Here is a 26,328-nt window from a genome sequence, read left to right on the forward strand (position 1 = left end):
GTATTCCAGAGACATTCTGCATAGGAGAAGACAAAGCACTCGCCTCTAGAGAACACCTGCTCTGCTCTGCAAGGAATCAAGATGAATGAGCCAATAAAGCCTGCCTGTTTTGGAACTATTCCCTAGGGTTCAAAGAGAGAAGGAAACACTTAGGACAGAAAAACAGAAAAGAATTCTCATTTCACTCATCCTATGAGTTTATAAAACGGGAGAGGAAAAGTAAACAATTGTATTAAAGACAAATCTTCAAATCATCTAGCCTTCCCATCTCTGTCACTTAGAAGACATTGCATGGTTAAAGAACTAAATGAAAGAGAAAACAAGTCTTTTTTTTTTTTTTTTTTTGAGATGGAATTTTGCTCTTGCTGCCCAGGCTGGAGTGCAATGGCACGATCTCGGCTCACTGCAACCTCCACCTCCTGAGTTCAAGCAATTCTACTGCCTCAGCCTTCCTGAGTAGCTGGGATTACAGGCATGCACCACCACGCCTGGCTAATTTTGTATTTTTAGTAGAGACAGGGTTTCTCCATGTTGGTCAGGCTGGTCTCGAACTCCCGACCTCAGATGATCCGCCCGCCTCAACCTCCCAAAGTGCGGGGATTACAGGCGTGAGCTACCGTGCCCGGCCCAAGAAGTCTTAATTATGCAGTAACAAAACCAATTTTCTAACATAACCCATCTGAATTTACACTTCCAAATGAGTGCTTTCCTATTCAAAGTCATCATCCAGAGTACTATTAACTTATTCCAATGATGTTTCCACAGCTTAAAACATTTTTGGAATTCCTAGTTAGTAATGAGCTTCAAAACACGACTGTTAAACCAAAATACAAACAAGGAAACTCTTCGAAAACAACAAACAACTCATCATTCTAGTCACTCCTTTATTAATTTATTTTCTTTCTGCTTCAAAGAAACACAAATCTGTATTATTCTGCTTGACTACTTATTTTCCACAGCTCTGAATGACTGTTTTCAGAAGGCTCTATCTATAACATAATGTTTACTTTTAAAGTAAGACTGCTTGGATTCTACCATTTGCTAACTATGTAACCTTAAGCTACTTACCCTCTTTGTGCACAAACAGCATTATTTCAATGAATTGTTTTAAAGATTAAAAAACATCATTCATGTAAAGTCAGCTCAATACCTAAGCAAGGAGTAAACTCTTGCTGAAGTTATTTTCAGATTAAAATCATGTTTAAAAAAATGAAGTGTTACTGTTCACTTTAAAGACAGTCCAAAAAACATGTGTAACTAACTGAGGACAAGAGATGGTCATTACATTCTCAGTACCCTTCACTGCAATAAACAGGTAGCTGCATAAGCCAAATACTTTGGTTTACCAATTCTGGAATATGGGTTATTAAATTTGTCATATTACTTACATCATCTTACAGGCCATACAGCATAAACTAGAGACCTGCAACCATGTTCTTATAGGCCTTCTGTGTTTTAAAAAATGTTTTAATTTGTTGCCAATCTTTCAAAAGTGAGAGATTTTACATTACAAATCTAGACTTGTAGCTTTCCTTTAAAATCAGAAAACAATCAGATGATATGGGCAGTATTTTCATATGGCAAAGATCAGCTGGGGCTGAAGGTGGTTGTCCATTAGAAGGAGCATGCACCCTCCAGGTGAACAGTCCAACTGGCACTGAGGCCACACCTACATTTCCATTGATCATCATACCTGAACTTTGTCTTTTGTTAAAGAAGAACATGAAGCATTTCTTATGCCTAGTCAAATTTACTGATTGTTGTTTGTCCTGCCTGTATGGGCTGCTATAGTCACATATATCACATGTTCTAAAGTAGTAGCAACCTAAAAGTTAATCAATTTCCCCCAAGTGACCTAATAATAGGTTTAAGAATAGGGTCAAAATAGTGAACTTACTCATAAATAGCTTTAGCATCCTCAGCACTTTTGTCCTTAAAATCAAGAAGCTCCTGAAGACTCTGGATATACCTAAAATGCAGATCAGTAGGGTAAGTTCATTCTTTTATATTCTGAAAGTTCAATATCATGAAAATTAGCTCGAAAACTATTTTTAGCATTTTATAATTTTTAATTTAGAATACTGCTAAAAATTATGGTTGAAGTAGAATTTTTACACCCATGCACATTCAAGCAAAGTGCTGGGAACAAATGGTAAAAGGTGCACATTTTCTCCTAAAAGTATAGGTCAAATTTAAGAATTTTAAGATTTTCTATTCTAAGTTCTACATTCTGAAACGGCTTTTAATTTTTTTTAAATTTACCACTGTACATTACAGTATATATACTGATTATGCTGAGATCTGTCACCAGTAACTGTGATCTTGGGCAAATGACTTAATTTGTCTTATTATCAGTAAAAGGATGACAGCCTCTCTTGCTCTAAGCCTGTATCTTAAATATCTGTGCTTTAAAACCTTAATTTTACATATTTATGTCCAACTAACAAGTATTTATTGAAAGCCTATAATCTACTACGTAGTTCTTTGAACAAAAAACACAAAAGTAATAAAAATGTAGATTTTAAATTTATCTAACAATTCAAAGTATCAAAGCATCTGTTAAGGAATGAGCAAAATAAAGAAGGCCAAATGATTTTCTGATGGTCTTGCAGGCAAGTACAATGGCACTGCGGGGCCAAAGCTAAAAATAACTTGTTACCACTGAATTACTTTCTTCGACAGTGTACAGTGTAAGGGATCTGCTCCAGTTGGCTGTAAGCACTTTATCTGCAACTGCCCTAACTTAGCAGGCATCTAGGAGCAATGAAAGTGCTTTAAAAACCTGTAATTCCATCTGTTGATTTGGAAAGCTGTTTCTGACAAGCAATATGTCTTACTGCATTCCAAAGTTAAGGGATTCTGATACCAGCTGCTGCTTTGCTTTAACCCTTAATTTCCTCTTAATTGGCAAGAACAACTACACTCTCCATCCAAGAGACATTTGAGTACCTACAACAGGCACCGATCAGACTTCATGACTGATAAGCTTCAAAAAGCAGCATATTCTACGTCTAATAAAGAATTTTTTAAAAACAGGAAAAATCTTCCATGGAATATATTTTCTCCTTTATATCCCATCATAATTACTAAACAAATGCTTCCCATTTAATCCACACTTTTAACTATTCCATACTTGGACTAGATAGCATCTGATTATCATATATAATAGCAGTCATATTTTGCTGTTTTAAACTGAGATTAGATCAACTTCTCCCATACACTATAATGCCTACAAAAAGAAAACTTGAATCTCCATGAATCATAACTGGGAAATGCCCTGCAGCTAGACCTTTTCCATTTAAGACTTAACTCTGGGCAACTCATTTGTTTGAAGCGTATAGTGCTTAAAAGAACAACACTTTTAAATCAGTAACATTAACGAAGGCTATATATAGGTGGCTCCATGAGTGTATACCCTTAACATCTCTACTTATCTTTGGGAAGAGATCACACTTTTTCTACACAATTCCAAAAACTTCCAATTGTTTTAAAACAGAAAAATAAACGTTTTAACTTTTGTAATTTATAAAAAGATACCCTTCAATAAACACGGTTTATTAAAAATACGTATACCTTTTCATATATTTCATCATTCCGACTATAGCATGGTATAGCAGAGATGGACAAATGGGGGTTTGAATCCCAACTCCACTATCAATGGTACTGCCTTATGCAAAAGATTTAACCTTTATATGCCTCAGCATCCTCATCTGTACAGAGTTAACCTGCCAGGTGCGGTGGCTCATGTCTGTAATCCCAACACTTTGGGAAGCCAAGGTGAGAGGAATGCTTGAGCCCAGGAGTTCACAACCTGCCTGGGCAAAAAAGTGAGACCCCATCTCTACAAAAAAATAAAAGAATTGGTCAGGTATGGTGGCACATGGCTGTGGTCCCAGCTGCTCGGGAGGCTAAGGCAGGAGGATCTCTTGAGCCCAGGAGGTCAAGACTGCAGTGAGCCATGATCACACTACTGCACTCTAGCCTGGGTGATGGAGACCTGTCTCTAAAAAGAAAATAAATTAATTTAAAAAATAATAACCAGGCTGGGCACAATGACTCATGCCCACAATCCCTGCACTTTGAGAGGCCCAGGTGGGCAAATCCCTTGACCTCTGGAGTTTGAGGCCAGCCTAGGCAACATGGAAAAACCCCATCTCTGCTAAAAAAAAAATACAAAAATTAGCTGGGCGTGGCATGTGCTTGTGGTCCCAGCTACTCAGGAGGCTGAGGTGGGAGGATCACCTGAGCCAGGGAGGTGGAGGTTGCAGTGAGCTGAGCTGTGATCGCCACTGCACTCCAACCTGGGTGACAGAGTAAGAACCTGTCTCAAAAAAATAAGTAAAAAGGCCAGGAGCGGTGGCTCATGCCTGTAATTCCCAGCACTTTGGGAGCCAAGGTGAGAGGATCACCTGAGGTCAGGAGTTTGAGACCAGCCTGGCCAACATGGTGAAACCTCTGTCTCTACTAAAAATACAAAAATTAGCCAGGCATGGTGGCAGGTGCCTGTAATCCCAGCTACTCTGGAGGCTAAGGCAGGAGAATCGCTTGAACCCAGGAGGCAGAGGTTGCAGTGAGCCAAGATCATGCCATTGCACTCCAGCCTGAGCAACAGAGCAAGACTCCATTTCAAAAAAAAAAGTAAATAAAAATAATAACAATGAATAAAATGGAGAGAATCATACCCACTGTGCAAGGTTGTTGAAGGGATTGAAGGCAATATACGTAAATACCTAGTCATCAACAAATTGTAGACATTTTTCTTACAACATCCTTGAAGATATATTAACATAAATCCTAAATTTAGCATCTGTATTTCAGTGCAGTTCTGATTGGTTTTCTCAAAATCAAGGAGTTGTGGAGTCCACAATTCAGGGCACAAGCCCAAATACATTGTTCCCCACCCGCCCCCAGCCAAAAAAAAGAATACTGCTACTACCTTAAGATTCTGGTCGGGCACGGTGGCTCACGCCTGTAATCCCAGCACTTTGGGAGGCCGACGTGGGCGGATCATGAGGTCAGGAGACCGAGATCATCCTGGCCAACATGGTGAAACCCCATCTCTATTAAAAATACAAAAATTAGCTGGGCGTGGTGGCACGTGCCTGTAATCCCAGTCACTCGGGAGGCTGAGGCAGGAGAATTGCTTGAACGCAGGAGGCGGAGCTTGCAGCGAGGTGAGATCGTGCCACTGCACTCCTGTAACCTTGAATAAAGTCCATAACTCCATCGAATTGCAAACACAAGATGAGAATCTTACCAGCTTTGTACCAATTGAACGGATGGTGTCCTGAGAAGGTTATCTGGAAGGAGACTTATTTCTTTCATTATATTTGCCAGTCTGACAGGCAGCTCTTGCCGCAGAAACATAAATGAGGTCTTTTCACAAGCATTCACTGATCCTGAAACCAAACATGATGGGTAAAGCAGTAAGTAAAAGCCATAAGGAAACAGAAGGCAAGAGGCAGAGAGAAATAGAGAGGAAGTTATCTGGCAAGGCCAGAGGGATAGAATCACCACGATGGGGCAGGGAATAGGAGGCAAAGATATCCCTGCCTGTGGGAGGTGAGGGATGAGATAACCCAGTCTCCAGATTTATGACCTTCCAATTACTGACATTCCAATGGCTCTGTACAGCAATTACGATACTCTTGTCTCCCTAATTTGCATCCTTAAAGTGATCACCCATTTTAGAAGTTAGGTAACCTGAGCATGTCTGAGCAAGGCTTTATAAAATTAACAGCAGAACCTGGAAAAGTCTATCCTGTACACTCTGTTGCTGCTATCATTTAGAAAATCTGTTTTCCAACTCTAGGTTTAAAAAGAGTAAATGCCTGTCTAAGAAACAGAAACTTTAAGCCGGTCCGAATGCAGTGGTATTTACAACTAATTAATCACAACCGGTTACAGACTTCTTTGTTCCTTCTCGACTCCCACTGCTTTACTTGACTACCCTCAAAAAAAAATAAATTAAAAGCAGCGGGCCAGGCACAGTGGTTCATGCCTATAATCCTAGCACTTTCCGAGGCCGAGGCTTGAGGGGTTCAAGACCAGCCTGGGCAACACAATGAGACCTCATATTTATAGAAAATAAAAAATACCTGGGCGTGGTGGTGCTTGCCTGTAGTTCTAGCCTTGGGAGGCTCAGGCAGAAATTTGAGGTTACAGTGAGCTATGATAGCACCACTGCACTCCAGCCTGGGTGACAGAGTAAAACCCTGTCTCAAAAGAAAGAGGAAAATTTTGATGTCTGCATAGGAAGACTCACTGATTCCATATAGAACCACTAATGCTAATTACCATAAGCAGAGTAAGTGCAGTCCGGGCGTGGTGGCTCACACCTATCACCACTTTGGGAGGCCGAGGTGGGAGGACGGCTTGAGCCCAGGAGTTTTGAGACCAGCCTGGGCAACATAGTGAGACCCCATTTCTATTAAAAAAAAATATATATGTATATATATATATACACACACACATACGGGAAAAAAAAGTGCAGAGGAAAACTTTCAAGCAACAGAAAGCAAAATTCACCACTGCCTGTTGGCACCATCTTCAAGTAGGTCCTATTCAATTGTGTGGTTACTGGAAAGTCTCCTGACCCCTCTACACTCCCATATCAGGATCCCATATCACTCCCTAAGTAGAATCGTTGTAGAATGTCCTTTGGCAAACAGCTCCATTTAAAATTAAACTAAAAGGTCTTATTATTCCAGTAATGCATTTTAAACTTACTATTCTTGCTGCTTTAGCAGAGAAAACGTTAGCAAAAACTAGATTGTCAACAGTAGAAATTAAGATATTAAAGGAAAACAGCTTGTAAAAGTTTTATGGCATACTTATGAATACCACCAAATTCGCCCCTTCCTCAAACTAGGGTCTTTTTAAAATAAAAACAAAAACCTAAGGCTTTGAGCCAAAAATTATGCCACTACCACAGTTTTAAGACAAAGTTGCCAACCATGCAGGTATCATTCAATGCAGAAGTCACAATGCAGAAGATAACCTTTGTACTCAAAGTTTATGAATTAAGGTTTTCCCTTTTCCCCTCATTGCCTTCACATGGGAAGTGGGATGTAAAAGTTAAAATGCCTAATTATGCAATTCCTTCTGCAATTTGTTGAAGAGCTTCTAGAGAAAACCAAGATAATGTGGTAAACTTCACAGCATCTTGTCCTCATGCACTCAACACGTGCTCAAAGACTTACTTGCTGATGATGAAATGTGCTGTTGGTGCAGTTTTAAGCCACTGGCAAGGAAAACATTCCAAGAAACCCTGGGCCAGTTATAATCTGCCTTTCCTATTATCACGCCAATTCTATGCAATCATCATATGCAAAACTGGGCATTCATCATCACTGTGCGGAATCCAAACGCGATTCTCGGGGGTGCCCACGCTCGGCCTCCCACCCGGGCCCGACTCCTCGGAAGGGGCCTGGCCGAGCGCGCACCTGCACACGTGCGCCGGCAGGCGGGAGGTCATTCTGCGGCCCAGCTGGTTTGTTTTCAACAATACCGTCAAAGCCACACGCCCACCATTATTTACGCCGCCAGTCAGCGCCGGCACCTCGGAGGGAGGAAGGAAACACCTAAGGCGCTGGGGGCGGAAACGCTGAGGAGGAGGGGTGCGCCTCAGGCGAGAGCGGGCCGGCGCCGACCGGGCCTGGGGCAGCGGCCGCAGCTCCCCGCCCGGGACCGCGCACAAAGGCCCGAGGTCCGGGCCGCACTCACCGAAGTCCAGGAACTGCTTCATGGAGAGCGGGGACGGCGAGAAGCGCGCGTAGAAGTCCACCTGGCCCGGAACGCCGCGCTCGGACGCCGGGCTGGAGCCCGAGTCCGAGCTGAAGCTGCAGCTGGGGCCAGCGGCGCCCAGCCCCGGGCCCGGGCCGGCCAAAGCGGCTCCGCGAAGCAGCCGCGCCAGCCTCATGCCGAGTCCCGCTAGAGAAGCCACAACCCGGGCGCCAGGTTTCCCCGCGCCTCTGCCGAGTGGTACGTGAGGGACGTGGCGGGCAGCAGGGGCGGGGAACGGCTGTCACCGGCGCGGCCCCCACCCCCTCGCCGGAGCCCGGCCCCCTGCGCCGCTGGGCGGGACGCGGAGCGGGAAGGAGGCAGGGAGAGAAAAGGGGCGGGCGCTCGCGGGGCCCGCCCCCTCGCTGCAGTCCCGCCCAGCCTCGCGGGGAAGGAGATGCGGAGCACGCGCCAGGCCGCAGCCCGCGCCCAGATCCCGCCCCAGCCGCCGAGGTGTGGGGTGCGCGTGTCGGCCGTCCCCGTACACGTCGGGTGACGGGACTGGGGACACTAAGAGGCGAGGCGGTGTGGAGCGTCCCCTTCCCGCACCCTTTTGAAACAAATCCCACCTTCCTGCTTTCTCTGCCCTCCCAGTCTCAGCCAAAAGGCTCAAAGACAGGGCGGCGTTCCGCTTGCACACACCGCGGTGTGGTGCTGCTAGCGCGTTCCAGAAACGCTCCTCTGTGACGCAAGCCACACATTTTCCAGGGTCAGAGAGCTTCAGGAGTCCCCGCTTGCCAAACAGTGGTACGTAAATACGAATGCTGAACACTGGGACGTGTGGCCCTAAATAGTATCACCGCAACGGCGGCCCCAGGAGAAGAGATGTACTGCCATGTACTGGCTGTGTGCCTTTGAGTGAGCTGTTTAACCTCTCTGAGCCTCCGTCTCTTTACCTGAAAAAGGAGCATAATATCTGTCTCAGTTGCTGTGACATGGGTAGTAGAGCTATCTGTGTTAGCACAATGCCGGGGGCATACCAGATAATAAATGGGATTTATTTTTACCATTATTGCTTTTTAAAATTATTTTCTTATTAAGATTTTATCAGAACCACTAACCTGTGTTTTCCCTGAAGCACGTTTTACCAAAAGTTTGAAAGAAAACGGTTTTTGGCGGTTTTATAACTTTATTTGATGTATTGGAGTATCAGCAGTTCTTCTCCCACACTAACTGTTGGTTTTAGAAAGTGTAACGGGTACATAGTTTTGTGAACCCTGAAAGTTTGAGACAAGTGTCAGTTAGTGTATAAAGTTTATCTTGACAAGGTTGAGGACGCGTGCCTGTGACACAGCCTCAGGAAGTCCTGAGGACACGTGCCTAAGGTGGTGGGTGCACAGCTTGGTTTTATACAGGGAGACAGGAGACATCAGTCTATATGTAAGAAGTACGTTGGTTCCTGCCAGAAAGGTGGGACAACTTGAAGCAGGGAGGAAGGCTTCCAGGTTATAAGTAGGTGCTAGAGGCAAATGGTTGCAGTCTTTGGAGTTTCTGATAAACCTTTCCCAAGGAGGCAGTCGGATATGCATCTGTCTCAGCAGAGGGATGACTTTGAATAGAATGGGAGGCAGGTTTACCTTGAGCAGTTCCCAGCTTGAATTTTCCCTTTAGTTCAGTGATTTTGGGGCTCATGATATTTTCCTTTCACATTTCAGTGAATCTGCATCCGCATTATGTTTTTCTGAGCAACCACACATGGATACCATATGGGACATTATTCTTTTGGCCCAGACAGCTTCGTCAAACCTGGCATCAGTGTGTGCATCTGGAGTTCCCATCTCTTTCTTGGCAGATTTCCAGATATCTTTGCTGAGTGCCCGAGGGGCACACTTCTTGAAGTCCATTTCAATGGGATGTGCTTGGGAGTGTTGATGGTGTCACCACCTCATTGATGGCTGAATGGCCCCCTTCTTCTTCCCACCCTTCTTCTGCGGGACCTAAGTTGGAAAGAAGAAAACAATTTCAAGTTGAATATTACACATTCTTAAAATAGTCCCTCAAACATTTCCACAGCTCTACTCCAGCCTCTCAGGTTGCCTCCTCCTTTCTAATCTCCTTCCTTCTAGATTATTCCCTGAGTTCCAAAGTCTTGTCACTTTATCATGCACAGCATTATTCAGCTCCCTTAATCCCTGTTTGCAATTTTGCTGCTTTCTGCCTGAGCATGTCAAGATGCTCAGCTGAACATTAATTTGCGTGAAAGTACAAAGGCCCAGCAGAAACCTTGAGACTATTTTAGAAAGATTTTTTTCCCTCAGGAAGGAATCAACTGTTGTATAAAGTGCTTTTTCCTTTCTCCAAAGTATATTCACCATGCTTCAACCAATATACAGAGAATGTGTATATAAAAGCACATATTAAATGGTGTCAACTTTTGCTTCTTAGTCAAAGACTTAGGGTCCAGAAACTGGAGAGAACCTTTAAGGACTTTAGTAAAGAGCTGTATTACTTCTCTGTTGTTATGGTCTGAATGTGTCCCCTAAAATTTCTATGTTGACACTTAATTATCAATGTGATAGTATTAAGAGGTGGGGTCTTTAGGAGGGAATTAAGTCATGAGGGCAGAGCCTTATAAAAGGGCCTGAGGGTGTAAGTCTGTTCCTACCATCTCTTCTACCATGTGAGTGAAACTGCCTTTGAAAAATTATAACAGTGAGAAAATTTTGACAGTGAAAGAGATCTGACCTAACTAATTCCATCTGCTTCTCACTTCCAAGCTGCCCTTATTTATTCCTGGGCATAGGCCAAACTAACTTTGGGAGGAATTTAGATTATATATTAACTTTGAAACAAAGGTGATTAACAGCTCCTCCATGAAACAAATCCCCAGCTTTCCTGGGGACCAGACCACCTTTGTTAAACTAACAGATTAGGCAGGGCATAATGGCTCACGCCTGTAATCCCAGCACTTTGGGAGGCCAAAGTGGGAGGATTGCGTAAGTCTAGGAGTTCGAGACCAGCCTGGGCAACATAGACCTTGTCTCTACAAAAAATGAACAAAATTAGCTGGGCATGGTGGCACATGCCTGTAATGCTTCATGGGGAGCATCACTTCAGCCCAGGAAGTGTAGTTTGCAGTGAGCCAAGATCCTGCCACTGCATTTCTGCCTGTGTGACAGAGCGAGACCTTGTCTCAAAAAATAAACTAACAAATTAACTAGAAGATTAGAAATTATAGCTCAGGAGTCATGCAGCCAGAGTCCACAAGATCACCAACCTCCACAATTGCTCCTATAGATAACATTGCTATTATAAAACCTAACATTGGTGTTTGAGTTATTTTTCAAATCCTGAATTCCAATGGAACAGCTAGAACCACACAGATAAGTATAATGACACATCTGGTCTTGTGGCCCCCACCCAGAAACTGACTCAGCATAAGATGACAGCTATGACTCCCTATAATTTTATTCCCGACCCAACCAATCAGCATTCCCCATTCTCTAGCCTGCTGTCTGCCAAACTATCTTTAAATAAAACTCTAGCCCCTGAATTTTCGGGAGGTTGATTTGAGTAGTAATAAAACTCATCTTCTGTTTAGCCAGCTCCACATGCACTAAACTCTTTGTCTTGATAAATTGGCTCTATCTAGGCAGCAGGCAAGAAAAACCTATTGGATGGTTACATGAGGACACAGCAAGAAAGCCCTTATGAGACACTGAATTCTGGCATCTTGATCTTGAACTTCCCAGCCTCTAGAACTGTAAGAAAACTAATTTCTGTCATTTATAAATTACCCAGACTGAAATATTTTGTTACAGCACCACTAACAGACTGACACACATGTAGATATAAAGTATAATCGTACTGTAAGCTTCTATAAAAAAATTTTTACATAGCAGACATGAGCCAGCCCCTGTAAATTCACTGAGAATTTGTGATCCATGTTGGACTGATGTGACTGAAAGGAATGGAAAAAGCAATAGAAAACAAGCTAGACTGTGTCACCTTGTCCCCAGTACCCTCTGGCTTCATGAGGTTCAGAAGACAAAAGGAAAGAAAAGTCATGATATTTTTTCCCCCGATTCTTTTCTTCCAAGCTATGATTTGTGTTCCTCTGAGTGTGGCCACAGCTTCCTACCTTTGTCCAGTATCCCTAGAGATAATACTAATTTTTCTCTGTTACTGATTGGGTGCTCACCAGCCCTGGAGGTTTAATTCTGCCCACACTCCCGTAAATAGTCCCTTTATCAATTAATCAATTTCGCTTTTGAGTGTGCTATCATTTCCTACCCTAGAACCCTTTTTGATATGCTGGAAAGATAATTTTCAAAAAAGGTAAAATAATGACTCTCACACAGCTACAACAACGTGTCAAAAATTTTATTTAATACATTAATTAAATGAGGGAACCAGTAAAGATATTACAGCCAGTTCAAAGGAGAAGTGAAAAAACAGGAAATCAGAAAAATTTGCAAAGGCTGTAAAACTGGCTCTTTCCTTGGGAATCAGGGAGGGTTGCCCTTTTACCTGACAGATTTATTTGCACATGTATAGGTAAGAATTATGTGCGTTGTTACCATTTATCTGCAATTTACAGAGTTGTAAAATAGCTCAAAGACAGTGAATCAGAATCAGATACGCTGAAAAGTTGTGCTCTAAACAATACATAATATTCCACTGAAGCGTAATTTTTCTCCATATACATTTGCCTTCTTTCTTTAAAGGGTACTTTGATTCAGGTAATTACTTGTGTAGTGATATGAGGGCATCCTATTCACCAGGATTTATTTAGCAAAAACATAGTTTTTATCTGGAGTAAGTGCTTTGAAATGCTGCTGGGGTGGAAGGAGAGATCTCTAGGGAAGGCTCAGAACAGCTTTACAGGAAGCTAGGAGAGGAATTCACTTTGTAGAGCAAAGGGGAAGGGGTAGGAAGCAGAAGATTGCAAAGACTGTTCACAATGTGAGCGCTCCTTATAACCCAAACCTTCAGTAAAGTTTGCAAAAAAAAGAGAGATTATTGGATACTGAATCTTTTACGTATTGTGCTTTTGTGAAAATTGGAGGAAAGGATGAATTTTTTATGAGAGTTTGTGGCAATAGAGATAGACTTTGCACATAAAGAGTGTGAGTGGTGGTGGGGTGGGGGGACTATAAATGAGACTATGAGCCTCAAGAATTTACAGACATAGACAGGGAGAATGCTAGACTTTCACAAACTGAGACTGGTAATGTTAAAAGATAAATTTGGGCACATTAAAAGTTTTAAAAATTTATTTGAACTGTTGATTAAAAAAAAAGATTCAAACTTCTGTAAAATATTTCAAGAGATTTATTCTGAGCCAAATGTGAGTGACCAAGGCCTGAAGCACAGTCTCAAGAGGTCCTGAAAACATGTGCCCAAGGTGGTTGGGTTATGGCTTGATTGTATACATTTTTAGGGGAACAGAAGTTGCAGGCAGACATCGCTCAGTACATGGAAAGCATACACTGCTTTGGTCTGAAAAGGCAGGACAACTTTAAGACATAATATACGGGGGTTGGGAAACTTGTGGCAGGAGGGGGCTTTCAGGTTATAGGAGAGTTAAAGATTTTCTGACTGGCAATTGGTTGAAAGAGTTAAGTTACTATCTCAAGACCTAGGATCAATTGAAAGGAGTGTCTGGGTTAAGACAAGGGGTTGTGGGGACCAAGGTTCTTATTACACAGATAAAGGCCCCACGTAGCAGACTTCAGAGAGAACAGATGGTAAATGTCTCTTATCAGACCTGAAAAGGTGTCAGACCTTAAAAGGAAAAATCTGGAAAGGGAAGGGGATCCTCTACAGAATATAGATTTTCCCTGGAAGAAATAGCTTTGCAGGGCCAGTTCAAAATATGTCAAAAAAAATATGTTTTGGAGTAAAACACTTCAGTTTATTTCAGGACCTGCTATCTGTCATGTGATGCTACTGAGGAGTAAATTCTGATTTTTTTATCTTGCCCAAATTCCTAAGAATTCTGGGGAGTCATGCCCTACAAACCATAAATTCTCATCAGATGGGTTTTATTTAACCCTATATATCAAGACTTACTTTTCACCCTGACTCTGGAATAACATTACATGACAAGGAAGAAAAGCAAAATATTTTACCCCAAAACATATTTCTTTGCCATATCTTGAAATGGCCCTGCAAATCTGTCTTTTGTGGGGGAAAATTTACATCATTAAAGAATCTCTATTAACATAGCTAGATCTTTTACTTCTAGGCCCTCCCAATCCTAAAAAGATTAACTTAACCTTTTAAAGATCTGAATAGGAAAGTTTGTTATCTGTTGTCTCTGAGGGCAGCCACAATAAAACTTCAAAAGAACCTTGGTCTCCACAATCCTTTATCTTAACCTGAACATTTCCTTTCTGTGATCTCAGGTCTTTAGATAACCAATTGTAAATCAGAAAATGTTTAAATTTACCTGTAGCCTGGAAGCCCCAACTTTGAATTGTCCTACCTTTCAGGACTAAACCATGTATTTCTTAAATGTATTTGATTGATGTCTCATGCCTCCCTAAAACATATAAAACCAAGCTGTGCCCCAATCACCTTGGGCACATGTTCTCAGGACCTCCTGAGGGCTGTGTCACAGGACCATGGTCACTCATATTTGGCTCAGAATAAATCTCTTCAAATATTTTACAGAGTTTGGGAGTCCTCGGCCTCCCAAAGTTCTGGGATTACAGACATGAGCCACTGCGCCCAACCTTGTAAATGTTTCTTATCAGACTTTAAAAAGGTGCCAGAGTTAGTTAATTCCCTTCTGAATCAGGGAAAGTACTTGGAAAGGGAAGAAGATTCTCTATAGAATGTAGATTTTCCCCACAAGAGACAGCTTTGCAGGGCCATTTCAAAATATGTCAAGAAATATATTTTGAGATAAAATCTTTAGTTTCTTGCAGAGCCTGCTCCTTGTCATGTTGGTATCTTAGGCTACAAACAGTCTGTTTTGTAGACGTAAAGTCTCTATGTTAATGTTAATTTTGCTGGTCAGCTATACCTGAATTCCAGAAGGGAGGAGAGAATAATGAGACATGTCTGACCCCACCTTCCCATCGTGGCCTGAACTAGTTTCTCAGGTTAACTTTGGAATGCTCTTGGCCAAACGGAGGGGTCCATTCAGTTGGTTGGAGGGTTTAGAATATATATATTTTTTGAGACAAGAGTCTCACTCTGTTGCCCAGGCTGGAGTGTAGTGGCATGATCTCAGCTCACTGCAACCTCCACCTCCTGGGTTGAAGTGATTCTCCAACCTCAGCCTCCCGAGTAGCTGTGATTACAGGTATGTGCCACCACACCCGGTCAATTTTTGTAGTTTTAGTAGAGGTGGGTTTTCACCCTGTTGGTCAGGCTGGTCTTGAACTACTGACTTCAAATGATTTGCCCACCTCGCCTCCCAAAGTGGTGGGACTACAGGCCTGAGCCACTGCCCCAGCCAAATTTTATTTTTGGTTTACAAGGGAGAAGCTCATTGGGTAAACCAACTAAGGAGGGGCAGAATAACCAAATACTTATTTTATTTTGTTAATCCTTTCAGAGATGCAATGGTTTTCACTCGGTCTGTGTGAAGAGACCACCAAACAGGCTTTGTGTGAGCAATAAAGCTTTTAATCACCTGGATGCAGGGGGGCTGAGTCTGAAAAGAGAGTCAGCAAAGGGAGATAGGGGTGGGGCCATTTTATAAGATTTGGGTAAGTAAAGTAAAATTATAGTCAAAGGGGGGTTGTTCTCTGATGGGCAGGAGTGGGGGTCACAAGGTACTCAGTGGGGGAGCTTTTGAGCCAGGAGAAGGAATTTCACAAGACAGTGTCATCAGTTAAGGCAAGAACCGGCCATCTGGATGTGTACGTCCAGGTCACAGGGGATATGATGGCTTAACTTGGGCTCAGAGGCCTGACATTTGTGTTGACAGATTTTTGCTTTGTATTTGCCAGGCCTCTTTCACACTCAAGCACAAAAAACTCAGTTCAAACGTCTTTAAATAACTGGAGGCTATTTTGTCTGATGTTGATGCAGGATTTTTCTCGGTCACTTTGCCAGCTGGGGACCTCTGGCTGGTGATGCTCCCTCCCAGGCTTTGGTGAGGCACACTACCTGCCCCTAGGAGGTGGCCTGCCCCTCAACCCACCCAGGCTGGGCCCCAGCCTCCCTGTGTTATAGCTCGTACCCACATACAGTGGTCCCTGAGTTCTTGTCCTGCGTCCAAGAAGAATGTGCGTACTCTGACAATTGAAGGGTGAGGAGGGCGGAAAAGAATTGTATTGAGCAAGAGAACAACTCTCAATGGAGGCAGGACATGGGGGTGGTTCCCCACCTGAAGTTGGGTGGTTTTTTTCCCAGTGCGGCTGAGTCCAGGGCTTTTATGGGCTCAGAATAGGGGAGTACGTGCTGATTGGTTTGTGAATATGCAAAAAAGATTAAAACAAAGGCATGAATTAAAGGTGGGCATGACTGTAAAAAAACCATTAGGGAAGGGGTAGGTATATGTAAAGTAAGTGAAGGGTAGGGGTAAATCAGAGGAAAGCATGCCAAACTGGAAGAGAGGTTCTTAATTTGGTTCATGGATTTGACTTGTAACTCGGTTCTCAAGCTTTAAATTGTCTTTGGCTTGGAGGTGGGGTTTCACCAGGTACGTGTCCCTGTCTGCCTAGGTGTTTTTCTGCCTCCTGCTGCTATCCATTCCCATCTCTGAGGAGGTACATCTAACTGCCATTAGAATAGAAATGAAGACTGATCTTAACTGCTTCCTGCGACAGGGGGCGCTGTTTTGGGAAGACAGAAGGCAGATCTCCCTCAGAGGCCTATTTAAGGGTCCCGGGTAAAAGGGAGCCATTGTCCAAAGCTGCGGTTGCATTACAGTTTGGAGTTTGATAGCCTGAAGGCAAGAAGAAACATTAGAAGACATATATCAGGCCAGGCACAGTGGCTCATGCCTGTACTCCAAGCACTTTGGGAGCCTGAGATGGGCAGATCATAAGATCAGGCGTTTGAGACCAGCCTGGCCATCATGGTGAAACCCCGTCTTGGCCAGGCGCAGTGGCTCACACCTGTAATCCCAGCACTTTGGGAGGCCGAGGCAGGCAGATCACGAGGTCAGGAGATCGAGACCATCCTGGCTGACATGGTCAAACCCCGTCTCTACTAAAAATACAAAAAATCAGCCAGGTGTGGTTGTGGGTACCTGTAGTCCCAGCTACTCGGGAGGCTGAGGCAGGAGAATGGCGTGAACCTGGGAGGTAGAGCTTGCAGTGAGCCAAGATCGCGCCACTGCACTCCAGCCTGGGCGACAGAGCAAGACTCCATCTCAAAAAAAAAAAAAAAAACAAAACCTATCTCTACTAAAAATACAAAAAATTAGCTGGGCATGGTGGCATATTCCTGTAATCCCAGCTACTTAGGAGGCTGAGGCAGGAGAATTGCTTGAACCCAGGAGGTGGAGGTTGCAGTGAGCTGAAATTGCACCATCGCACTCCAGCCTGGGTGACAGAGCAAGCAAGACTCCATCTTGGAAAAAAGAAAAAAAGAGGACATGTATCAAAACAAAACAAAAGAGGGGGGTTAAGGGCAGCTCCAAAATCCTGAGGCTGCTGACACAGCCAGATAACTGAGGGCTATGGTTATGCCTGCTAAGATTTGGGTGCATGGGCTTAGCTTTGGTTAGCTCCTTTGGTCTTATTTTCCCAAAAAGGAAACTGCTGGGTTATAGACACCCTATTTACTCCTGTCACCTGGCAGGATTTTCGGGATGATTGCCCAGAACTTAAAAATTGATCCAGATTTTTACATTACCCATCCCTTTTGTCTCTTCTGAACTGCAGCCAGAGATCACTGGTTAGTTCACAGGAATAAGCAGGGTTAGTCTAAAATGCAGACAAAAACTTAAAAACTACTAATAATGAGACTAGAATATAATGACAAGTGTATGATAAGTTTTGAAACATAATTGCTCTCTCTCCAGTCCTCATTTTTGTTAAAACAAATCATGATAGGACTGAATTGTTTGCAAAACTGAGTTTAGTCTCATACTTGGCCTGATCATTTGCATAAAGTGCAGCAAGAATAATTATTTTCACATAGGCTTTTAAAAATTGGCTCTGATGAAACCCTGTTCTCTAAGGAATCTCAGTTGAGACTTTTTAAAGCCCAGCCCAGCCATGGGTTTGTACTCTTAAATACCTATCGATTGGGTACATTTGTCTCTTCTTGAGGGCCCAAGATGACTTGGGGCTCCTAGCCCTGTTAGAAAGTGACATTTCTAACTCACCAAACCTGTATGGAGATTGTGTAGACAAGGCATGAGGCAAGTTTTCCTAAGGGAAAACTTGCAAGTTTTATTGCCTCTGCAAGTCAAGCTTGATTCCCTAAAGGGAACCACACCCTTTTAGTAAAAGCCTTGGTAAAAGAACCAGTTTCTCCAGTTGCATCTTGTTGCAAAAGAAAATGGATTCTTATTGCACTTATGCAGAACATTATATTGCTATAAGTTAAGAATATTCACATCTAGCTTCCAAATTTTGGAGAAACCAGGCAGAGAGACAAATATGCTCCAAATTTTGTTCACAGGAGTATACCTTACTCAATTGTTAAAAGTTGTAAATAGCTGAAAATAAAAGTTTTCCTTGCTTTGAAAAACAAAAGGATCAGCAACGTTTTAAGCAAAAAATTAAAAAGGATTACTTCAGTTTTCTATTAGTTCAGTCCATTCTGTTAACTCTTATTCTGCAGTTCAGCTCTTCATGAATCCTATATTGTTTTCCTCTATTCCAATGTCACAATCTCCCAAGTTATCAGAAACCTTTAAGAGCACCTGTCAAAGTCCTGTAGCTGATTATAAACCGTCTTTTGAAAGGGATCAAAACAAGACAACGTTGTCTCTGAATAACAAAATGTCCAGGGTAGTTATAGTCAAAAACAGGATTAACAAAGAAATTGGGTTATTATTGTGGTTTACAATAACTTAACATAGTAATTCTAATTATGATTGGTAGCATATACTCAGACATTAGAATTTTAGAAATCCAATACAATTTTGGAATGTATTTTAATATGATATACTAAAATATAACCTGAAGAAGTTAAACATAATTTTTATTTTGACAATGTTGTGTAACTAAACATTTCAGATAATCCTGTTTATTTCTCTTTTGGATGCTTCAGGGGCCCTCTGTAGCAGCGAAAAGTTAGGAGTCAGGAAAGACAATTTTGAAGTTGAAGTTTGATTTTGGGAAGCCTATCAAATATGTTAAAGATTTAGAACACTTGATATTATGAAATAGAATTCCAGGTTATCATAAATCATTTATTTACCTAAAATGATGGCTCAAAAATTTTTTAATGTTATGTATCTTTATTTCTTTGATCATATGATCCATTCTTTTTTATTATTATTATACTTTAAGTTCTGGGGTACATATGCACAACGTGCAGGTTTGTTACATACATGTACATGTCCCATGTTGGTTTGCTGCACCCATCAATTCGTCATTTGCATTAGGTATTTCTCCTAATGCTATCCCTCCCCCAGCCCTCCACCCCTCAACAGGCCTCAGTGTGGGATGTTCCCCTCCCTGTGTCCATGTCTTCTCATTGTTCAAATCCCACTTATGGGTGAGAACATGCGGTGTTTGGTTTTCTCTTCTTGTGTTACTTTGCTGAGAATGATGGTTTCCAGTTTCATCCATGTCCCTGCAAAGGGGATGAACTCATCCTTTATTATGGCTGCACAGTATTCCATGATGTATATGTGCCACATTTTCTTTACCCAGTCTATAATTGATGGGCATTTGGGTTGGTTCCAAGTCCTTGCCATTGTGAATAGTGCTGGGCCCAAGCTGAGCTGCTGTCAGTATCCAAAGGGTCCAGTCTGGTGATCTTAAGAACAACAACAGGAGACTCTGGACAGCAGAAAAGGTCCATCCCTGATGTAGGTTCCAATGGCCTGCCATGAGCCTTTCCATCTTAGTTCAAATTTCTCCTTCCACTGTGAGAGTTACCTGAAGCTCGGCGTCTGTGATGGTCTAGGGGGCTTCTGAGGTAATCGGGCAGTGTCAGTCTTCAGCCGCTAAGCCGAGAAGATCTGGGAAGGAGTCAGAGAGCCTTGGGCCAGAGTTCCAGGGGCTCTGGGAGTGGCTGCCAGGTGAGTTGAACTGTCTGATTTTCAGTGGGGTCCCACACAGATGGGACGCGGCTTAGGAGGAATTCCGGGCTGTGGGCATTCCTTGGCCTGGTGGCCAGATTTCTGGCACTTATAGCAAGCTTCTGGGGGAGGTGGGCCTGGAGGAATGCCTGGCCACTGCGGTTTAGGCATTTGGAACTTTTTGTGTGCTGGAGATGTGGCTGGGGTTTGTCTCACAGTGGAGGCAAGGAATTGCAACTCAGAAATATGTTGCTACTTGGCTGCCTCTACTCTATTATTGTACACCTTGAAGGCGAGGTTAATTAAGTCCTGTTGTGGGGTTTGAGGGCTGGAATTTAATTTTTGAGTTTTATTTAATGTGAGGAGCAGATTGGGTAACAAAATGTATATTGAGAATAAGATGGCCTTTTGACCTTTTAGGGTCTAGGGCTGTAAAGCCTCTCAGGGTTGCTGCTAAACGAGCCATGAACTGGGCTGGGTTTTTATATTTGTTGGAAAAGAGCCTAAACGCTATCTGATTTGGGATAAAGAAAAAGGAGCATTAAACTTGATTGTGCCTTTAGCTCTAGCTGACTTTTTTTTTTTTTTTTTTTTTTTTTTTGCGACTTTTTAAGAGGAAATTGCTGGGCAGGTGGGGGAGGGCTAGTCTCGGAACGAAACTATAAGCCGGACCTGGTGTGAGGAGGGGAGGTGATAAAAGGATTATAGGGTGGAGGAGCAGAGGCTGAGGAAGAATTGGGACCTAGCTCGGCCTGGCGAGGAGTGGAGAGGTCAGATGGGTCTGTAGAAAAGGAATGTTAGAAAGACTCAGCGACTCTTGGGGTTGGGACTGGGGGGACAGGCGGGAGGGAAAGAAGGAAGATTTGGGACGAGTTGCATTGGGAACAGAAACTAGGGAGGGACCGATGTGTAAAAGAATGCCTGGACGTCAGGCACCTCAGACCGTTTGCCTATTTTATGACAGGAATTATTTAGATCTTGTAGGACGGAAAAATTGAAAGTGCTATTTTCTGGCTATTTGGAGCCACTGTCGAGTTTGTATTGGGGTCAAGCGGCATTGCAGAAGAAAATAAGGCATTTAGATTTTAGGTCAGTTGTTTGTTGAAGAGGTTTTAGGTTTTTAAGAACACAGGCTAAGGGAGAAGAAGGGGGGAATGGAGGGTGGAAGCTTGCCCATAGTAAAGGAGACAAGCCCAGAGAAAAGAGAGAGTAGAGACACGGAGAGAAGGGGGTGGGGGGTTCTTGACCTCCAGAAAAGCGGAGAAGGAGTAGAGACATGGAGAGAAGGGGTCGGGGGGTTCTTGCCCACTAGAAAAGCGGTACTTGCCGCTTAGGGTGAAGGAGAAGGGGGTTGGGGGTTCTTGCCCCCTAGAAAAGTGGTACTTGCTGCTAAGGGTGAAGGAGAAGGGGTTGGGGGGTTCTTGCCCACCAGAAAAGCAGAGAAGAGGTAGATACACGGAGGGAAGGGGTTGGGGGGTTCTTGCCCCCCAGAAAAGTGGTACTTGCTGCTAAGAGTGACGGACCAAGGCAGGCGTCCCCGCGTGGTCAGACACCTCTGAAACGTAGGTGAATAATCAGTCAGGCGTCCCCGTGTGATTAAACACCAAGGGAAGACTGTCTTCCCCAGTCCGTGACTGGCGCCAGAGTTTTCGGTCCATGGATAAAACATGTCTCCTTCATCTCTACCAGAAAAGGAAAGGAACTGAAATTAAGAAAAGGGAGAGATTGAAGTGTGGCGCCAAGATTGAAAGGAGAAAGAGGTTGAGGGATAGTGAGAGAGGTTGTAGAAGAGAGTAAAAAGAGGCCGCTTACTGGATTTAAAATTGGTGAGATGTTCCTTGGGCTGGTTGGTCTGAGGACCAGAGGTCGTAGGTATATCTTTCTCACAGAACAAAGAGCAGGAGGACAGGGGATTGATCTCCCAAGGGAGGTCCCCTGATCTGAGTCACAGCACCAAATTTCACTCACATCCATGTGAAGAGACCACCAAACAGGCTTTGTGTGAGCATTAAAGCTTTAATGACCTGGGTACAGGTGGGCTGAGTCCAAAAAGAGAGTCAGCCCAAAAATTTTTTTAAAAAGCAAAAACCTTTACTCATTTAGAGCGAAGACTTAGGTTTCCAAACAGTCTGTCTCTTGTCTCTCCCTTCCTTTTTTTTAGTAGCTTATTTGCAAGGCAAACAAAAGTCTTTCATTGTCCTTTAATTATATTACATGAAAATCTTGTTTAAGAGAGAGAAAGCCAAATTCCACCCTTACATTAGTCTACTATTAATGTCAGCCTTAATTTTTAAAAAACGAAACCTTATAGGCTAGGGGTAGTGCCTCACACCTGTAATCTGAGCACTTTGGGAGACAAAGGCAGGTGGATCATTTGAGACCAGGAGTTCGAGAACAGCCTGGCCAATATGGAAAGACCTTGTCTCTATTAAAAATGTAAAAATTAACTGGGCCTGGTGGTACCCACCTGTAATCTGAGCTATTCAGGAATCTGAGACAGGAGAATCACTTGAACCCAGTAGGCGGAGGTTGCAGTGAGACTGCAGCACAGCACTCCAGCCTGGGTAGTGACAGAGTGAGACTCTGCCTCAAAAACAACAACAACAAAAAACCTTATAATTCTATCCAATCTTAACGTGTTCATCTGTGAGGTGAGATTCTTATAAACCATTTTTTTTTTTCGAGACAGAGTCTTGATCTGTTGCCCAGGCTGGAGTGCAGTGGCACGATCTCAGCTCACTACAACCTCCGCCTCCCTGGTTCAAGCAATTCTTCTGCCTCAGCCTCCTGAGTAGCTGGGATTACAGGCACCCATCACCATACTTGGCTAATATTTGTATTTTTAGTAGAGATGGGGTTTCACTATGTTGGCCAGGCTGGTCTCAAACTCCTGACATGGGGTTGGGCGATCCGACCACCTCAGCCTCCCAAAGTGCTGGGATTACAGGTGTGAGCCACTGCCCCCATCCTCATAAGCCTTTTATAACTCTTTACACATTTTGTTAAAGAGCAGATCAGTGCCTTTAGGAAACCTTGTTTTCCTTTTATTCCCATGTTCTATTCGTGGAAAAAAACAAATAATACTCTTTTGAATTTAGTCAATACATTTACACACAAGATTTCTTTTACAAAGTTAATTTTTACAGACCTTCCACAACTTGTTCAAATCTTTAATTTAAAACAATCCTTTAACCCTCTAGGCAAAAATTTCCATTCCCATGCCTTCTTATAATCTTTTACTAAAAACATATTTTACTTTTCTCACACACCTTGCAGGTAAATCTATTTTCAGTAGCCTCCGTTACATGTTATAATGGTAACTCATATATTTTTAGTGTTAATGTAAAACCTGGTAAGTTGTTTTAATTTTGTACTAGGCACAGGTAAGGTCTCTTTCCAGCATAATTAGGGGCACGGTTAACTCCATATGTCCCCAGGCCTTAAACTGTAAAGCAGGCAAGTCTAACGATTTTCAAAAGCCGAAGAAGCAGTTTTTGACCTTAAAGTATTTAGTAATCCTGGTATTTGACCTGCATAATTTAGACCACATATTTACATTTTGAAGACATTTGTCATATAATCTCTAAGACTTTTTTTATTTCTCAAAGATTAAAGTCACATGAACTCAAAGGCATTACAGCTTCTATTTTTTCTTTAAAAATATTGATCTAAGTGCTTATTTTTACTTAATCTAATTAATTGGAGCTCTTTTTTATATAAACATCATACACATATCACATGTATAACTACACAGACAGAAGAAGATCCAGTAGTTATAAGATTTCTTTTTTTTTTTTTTTGAGACACAGTCTTGCTGTGTCGCTCAGGCTGGAGAGCAGTGATGTGATCTCAGCTCACTACAACCTCCACCTCCTGGGTTCAAGTGATTCTCCTGCCTCAGCCTCCTGAGTAGCTGAGATTATAGGCACCCACCACCATGTCTAGCTAATTTTTCTATTTTTAGTAGAGATTGGGTTTCACCATGTTGGCCAGGGTGGTCTCAGACTCCTGGCCTCAGGTGATCCACCCACCTCAGCCTCTGAAAGTTCCAGGATTACAGGTGTCAGCCACCTGGCCCTGACAGATTTTTCACCTGCCAATCTCCTAATTGGGTTACTGGACCCAGGGTGGAGCTCTTCAAAAAACAGGGATAGGAAAACGTGCCGTTTCTAGGGCCTAATAAGTAGGTACAGCTTGAAGACAAAAACAGATTTTGAGAGGAATCTATCTGACTTTAATTATTAGGGTTCCCTGAGGAAAACATATTTTCCCCCAAAATGGATTCTGTGGTGCATTCTCTGTTTTTCCCAAGGAATCCCAGGCTATCTTATTATCTTAAGCTTCTCATGTGTGCATTGAGTGGAGAAAAATAATTCAGTCAACTGAGAAGAAAAAAACCTTTTTCCAACCAAACAAGATCCAAGAAGAGAAAAAAAAAGACATAAAGGTGTTTTAAATATACCTATAGCTAGGATAACCAATTTTTTTTTGTTTCAGACAGTCTCACTCTGTTGCTCAGGCTGGAGTGCAGTGGCACAATCTCAGCTCACTGCAACTTCTACCTCTTGGGTTCAAATAATTCTCATGCCTCAGCCTCCCAAGTAGCTGACATTACAGGTGCATGCCACCATGCCCAGCTAATTTTTTGTGTTCGTAGTAGAGACAGGATTTTGACATGTTGGCCAGGTTGGTCTTAAACTCTGAGCTCATGCAGTCTACCCGCCGCGACCTCCCAAAGTGCTAGGATTACAGATGTGAGCCACCACACGTAGCCTCTGCTTTTCATATAAGCTGACTTTTAACCATGGTGCTCTTTTAAGAAATATTTTCAAATCCCTTGTTACTTGAGTTGGTCAAGCAGCCAATATTTCTGGCTTTTGAACTTTACCAAAAGCACCCTCACAGGTGAAACTAACAAACCTCAACTAAGGTTATGACTTAACCATAAGTATCATGAATTATTTTCAAAGAGATGGTAAGCAGTTTTTTAAAAATCTAGAATCTTTAAATGTGGCTCACAGAAAGGAAGATTTAAAAAAGGAAGCTAGAAGTTGTGGATGGATGAGAACAGAATAAGTAAATGTAAAAGTCACACAGATAGGGCCGGGCGTGGTGGCTCACACCTGTAAGCCTAGCACTTTGGGAGGCTGAGGTGGGCGGATCACAAGGTGAGGAGATCGAGACCATCCTGGCTAACACAGTAAAACCCCGTCTGTACTAAAAATACAAAAAATAAGCCGAGCGTGGTGGTGGACTCCTGTAGTCCCAGCTACTTGGGAAGCTGAGGCAGGGGAATGGTGTGAACCTGGGAGGTGGAGCTTGCAGTGAGCCGAGATCATGCCACTGCACTCCAGCCTGGGTGACAGAGACTCCTTCTCAAAAAGAAAAAAAAGTCACACAGATATTAACCAGAAAGTACTCATTCCCTAAGGCAGGACTGAACCTGGGATGCCATTGTAAAATGGCAGAGAGCAAGAGAAAATACTTCCATGTGGTTACAGGGTTAAGCTCCCAGGGATGTAAAACAAGATGGAGACCTCATCCAGTGTTATTTTGTTTTTGTTTTTGTTTTTCTTAGACCTGTAGCAAAGTTTGTAACTATCCAGTTTTCTGGCCTGCTTGAACAGCAGGCTTATGGGATCCTAAGCCCAGGTTGTATTCTAACGTATTCAACCTTATGACAGAACTATACAGAAAGACACACCATGTATACCAGATTAGCTATAGGTTAAGACTAGCCTCACAAATCTTTTTTTCCATTAATCAAATCTTTACAGATTATATAAACATTGATTTTTTTCTTTTTTTTTTTTTTTTTTTTTTACCATTCATTCATCCAATTTTTACAGAGAGGGAGGCCGGAAGTGTCACTGGTAAGAACTTTTACCCTTCTGCCGGCATGTAAGGTTTCTGAGTTCCCTTCCCCTGAGCTATGGAGTCCTATCCGGAGTCCTGTGAAGGGGAAGCAGACAGAGAGGTTATCTACATACTGTAAAAGTTGTCCCTCCTCAAGAGATTTTTCAGTTAGAGCTGTAATTTCTTCCTGGTTCATTTTTAGGCCAAACAGTTTAAGGTTTTGGGAAATTATACTTATCCCAGTTTGGGGATACATGTGAATGGGAGTTTCCTGTGGTATGGAGACACGATTAACCATCCCCAAAGAGAGGACAGAGAAGGAAACAGAAAAAAAGGCTTTTTTTTTTTTTCAAAGGAGTTCCAACGATTCAGGATGCACTGGAGAGAAGTACAGACTGAAAATGGTTTTTACGCATCTGGAAAGAGGGGAAAAAGGCATCCCTTAATTTCTCTTCCCAGCAAATACCCAGGGTACATGAGGGAGAGGAAAAAAAATGCATCCTCTTTTTTCTTCCATCTTTATATCCCCACGTTCCACCAACCTTGACAGGTGCTGCCCATGGGTCCCAATATGGCCTTCA

General features: G+C 42.7%; 1 protein-coding gene and 1 long non-coding RNA gene across 8 annotated transcripts in view; one reads left to right on the forward strand and one right to left on the reverse strand.

Moving 5' to 3' along the window:
* PDK1 (pyruvate dehydrogenase kinase 1) overlaps window positions 1–8,429 on the reverse strand; it is a 119,465-nt gene extending 111,036 nt beyond the window's left edge. For 3 of the 5 annotated variants that reach the window (XR_004370343.2, XR_004370342.2, XM_032755362.2), the window contains exons 1-3: window positions 7,726–7,921; window positions 5,258–5,399; window positions 1,898–1,969 (exon numbers count right to left, since the gene is read on the reverse strand). Coding sequence is in view for 3 of the 5 variants with exons in the window: in XM_032755362.2 (XP_032611253.1) it covers window positions 1,898–1,969; window positions 5,258–5,399; window positions 7,726–7,921 (410 nt within the window). In the remaining 2 variants the exon portion in view is untranslated. Of the gene's footprint in view, window positions 1–1,897; window positions 1,970–5,257; window positions 5,400–7,202; window positions 7,452–7,725; window positions 7,922–8,351 lie in introns of those variants that run through there. The other 2 variants (XM_058441114.1, XM_058441109.1) reach the window with 2 other exon arrangements.
* LOC116810658 (uncharacterized) overlaps window positions 7,859–26,328 on the forward strand; it is an 89,990-nt gene continuing 71,520 nt past the window's right edge. The window contains exon 1 of one of the 3 annotated variants that reach the window (XR_004370345.2): window positions 7,859–7,983. This is a non-coding gene — a long non-coding RNA (uncharacterized LOC116810658). Of the gene's footprint in view, window positions 7,984–8,189; window positions 8,530–11,412; window positions 11,486–26,328 lie in introns of those variants that run through there. The other 2 variants (XR_009214225.1, XR_009214226.1) reach the window with 2 other exon arrangements.

The sequence above is a fragment of the Hylobates moloch genome, unplaced genomic scaffold, assembly GCF_009828535.3.
Source record: "Hylobates moloch isolate HMO894 unplaced genomic scaffold, HMol_V3 SCAFFOLD_1, whole genome shotgun sequence".
NCBI classification, from domain to species: domain Eukaryota; kingdom Metazoa; phylum Chordata; class Mammalia; order Primates; family Hylobatidae; genus Hylobates; species Hylobates moloch.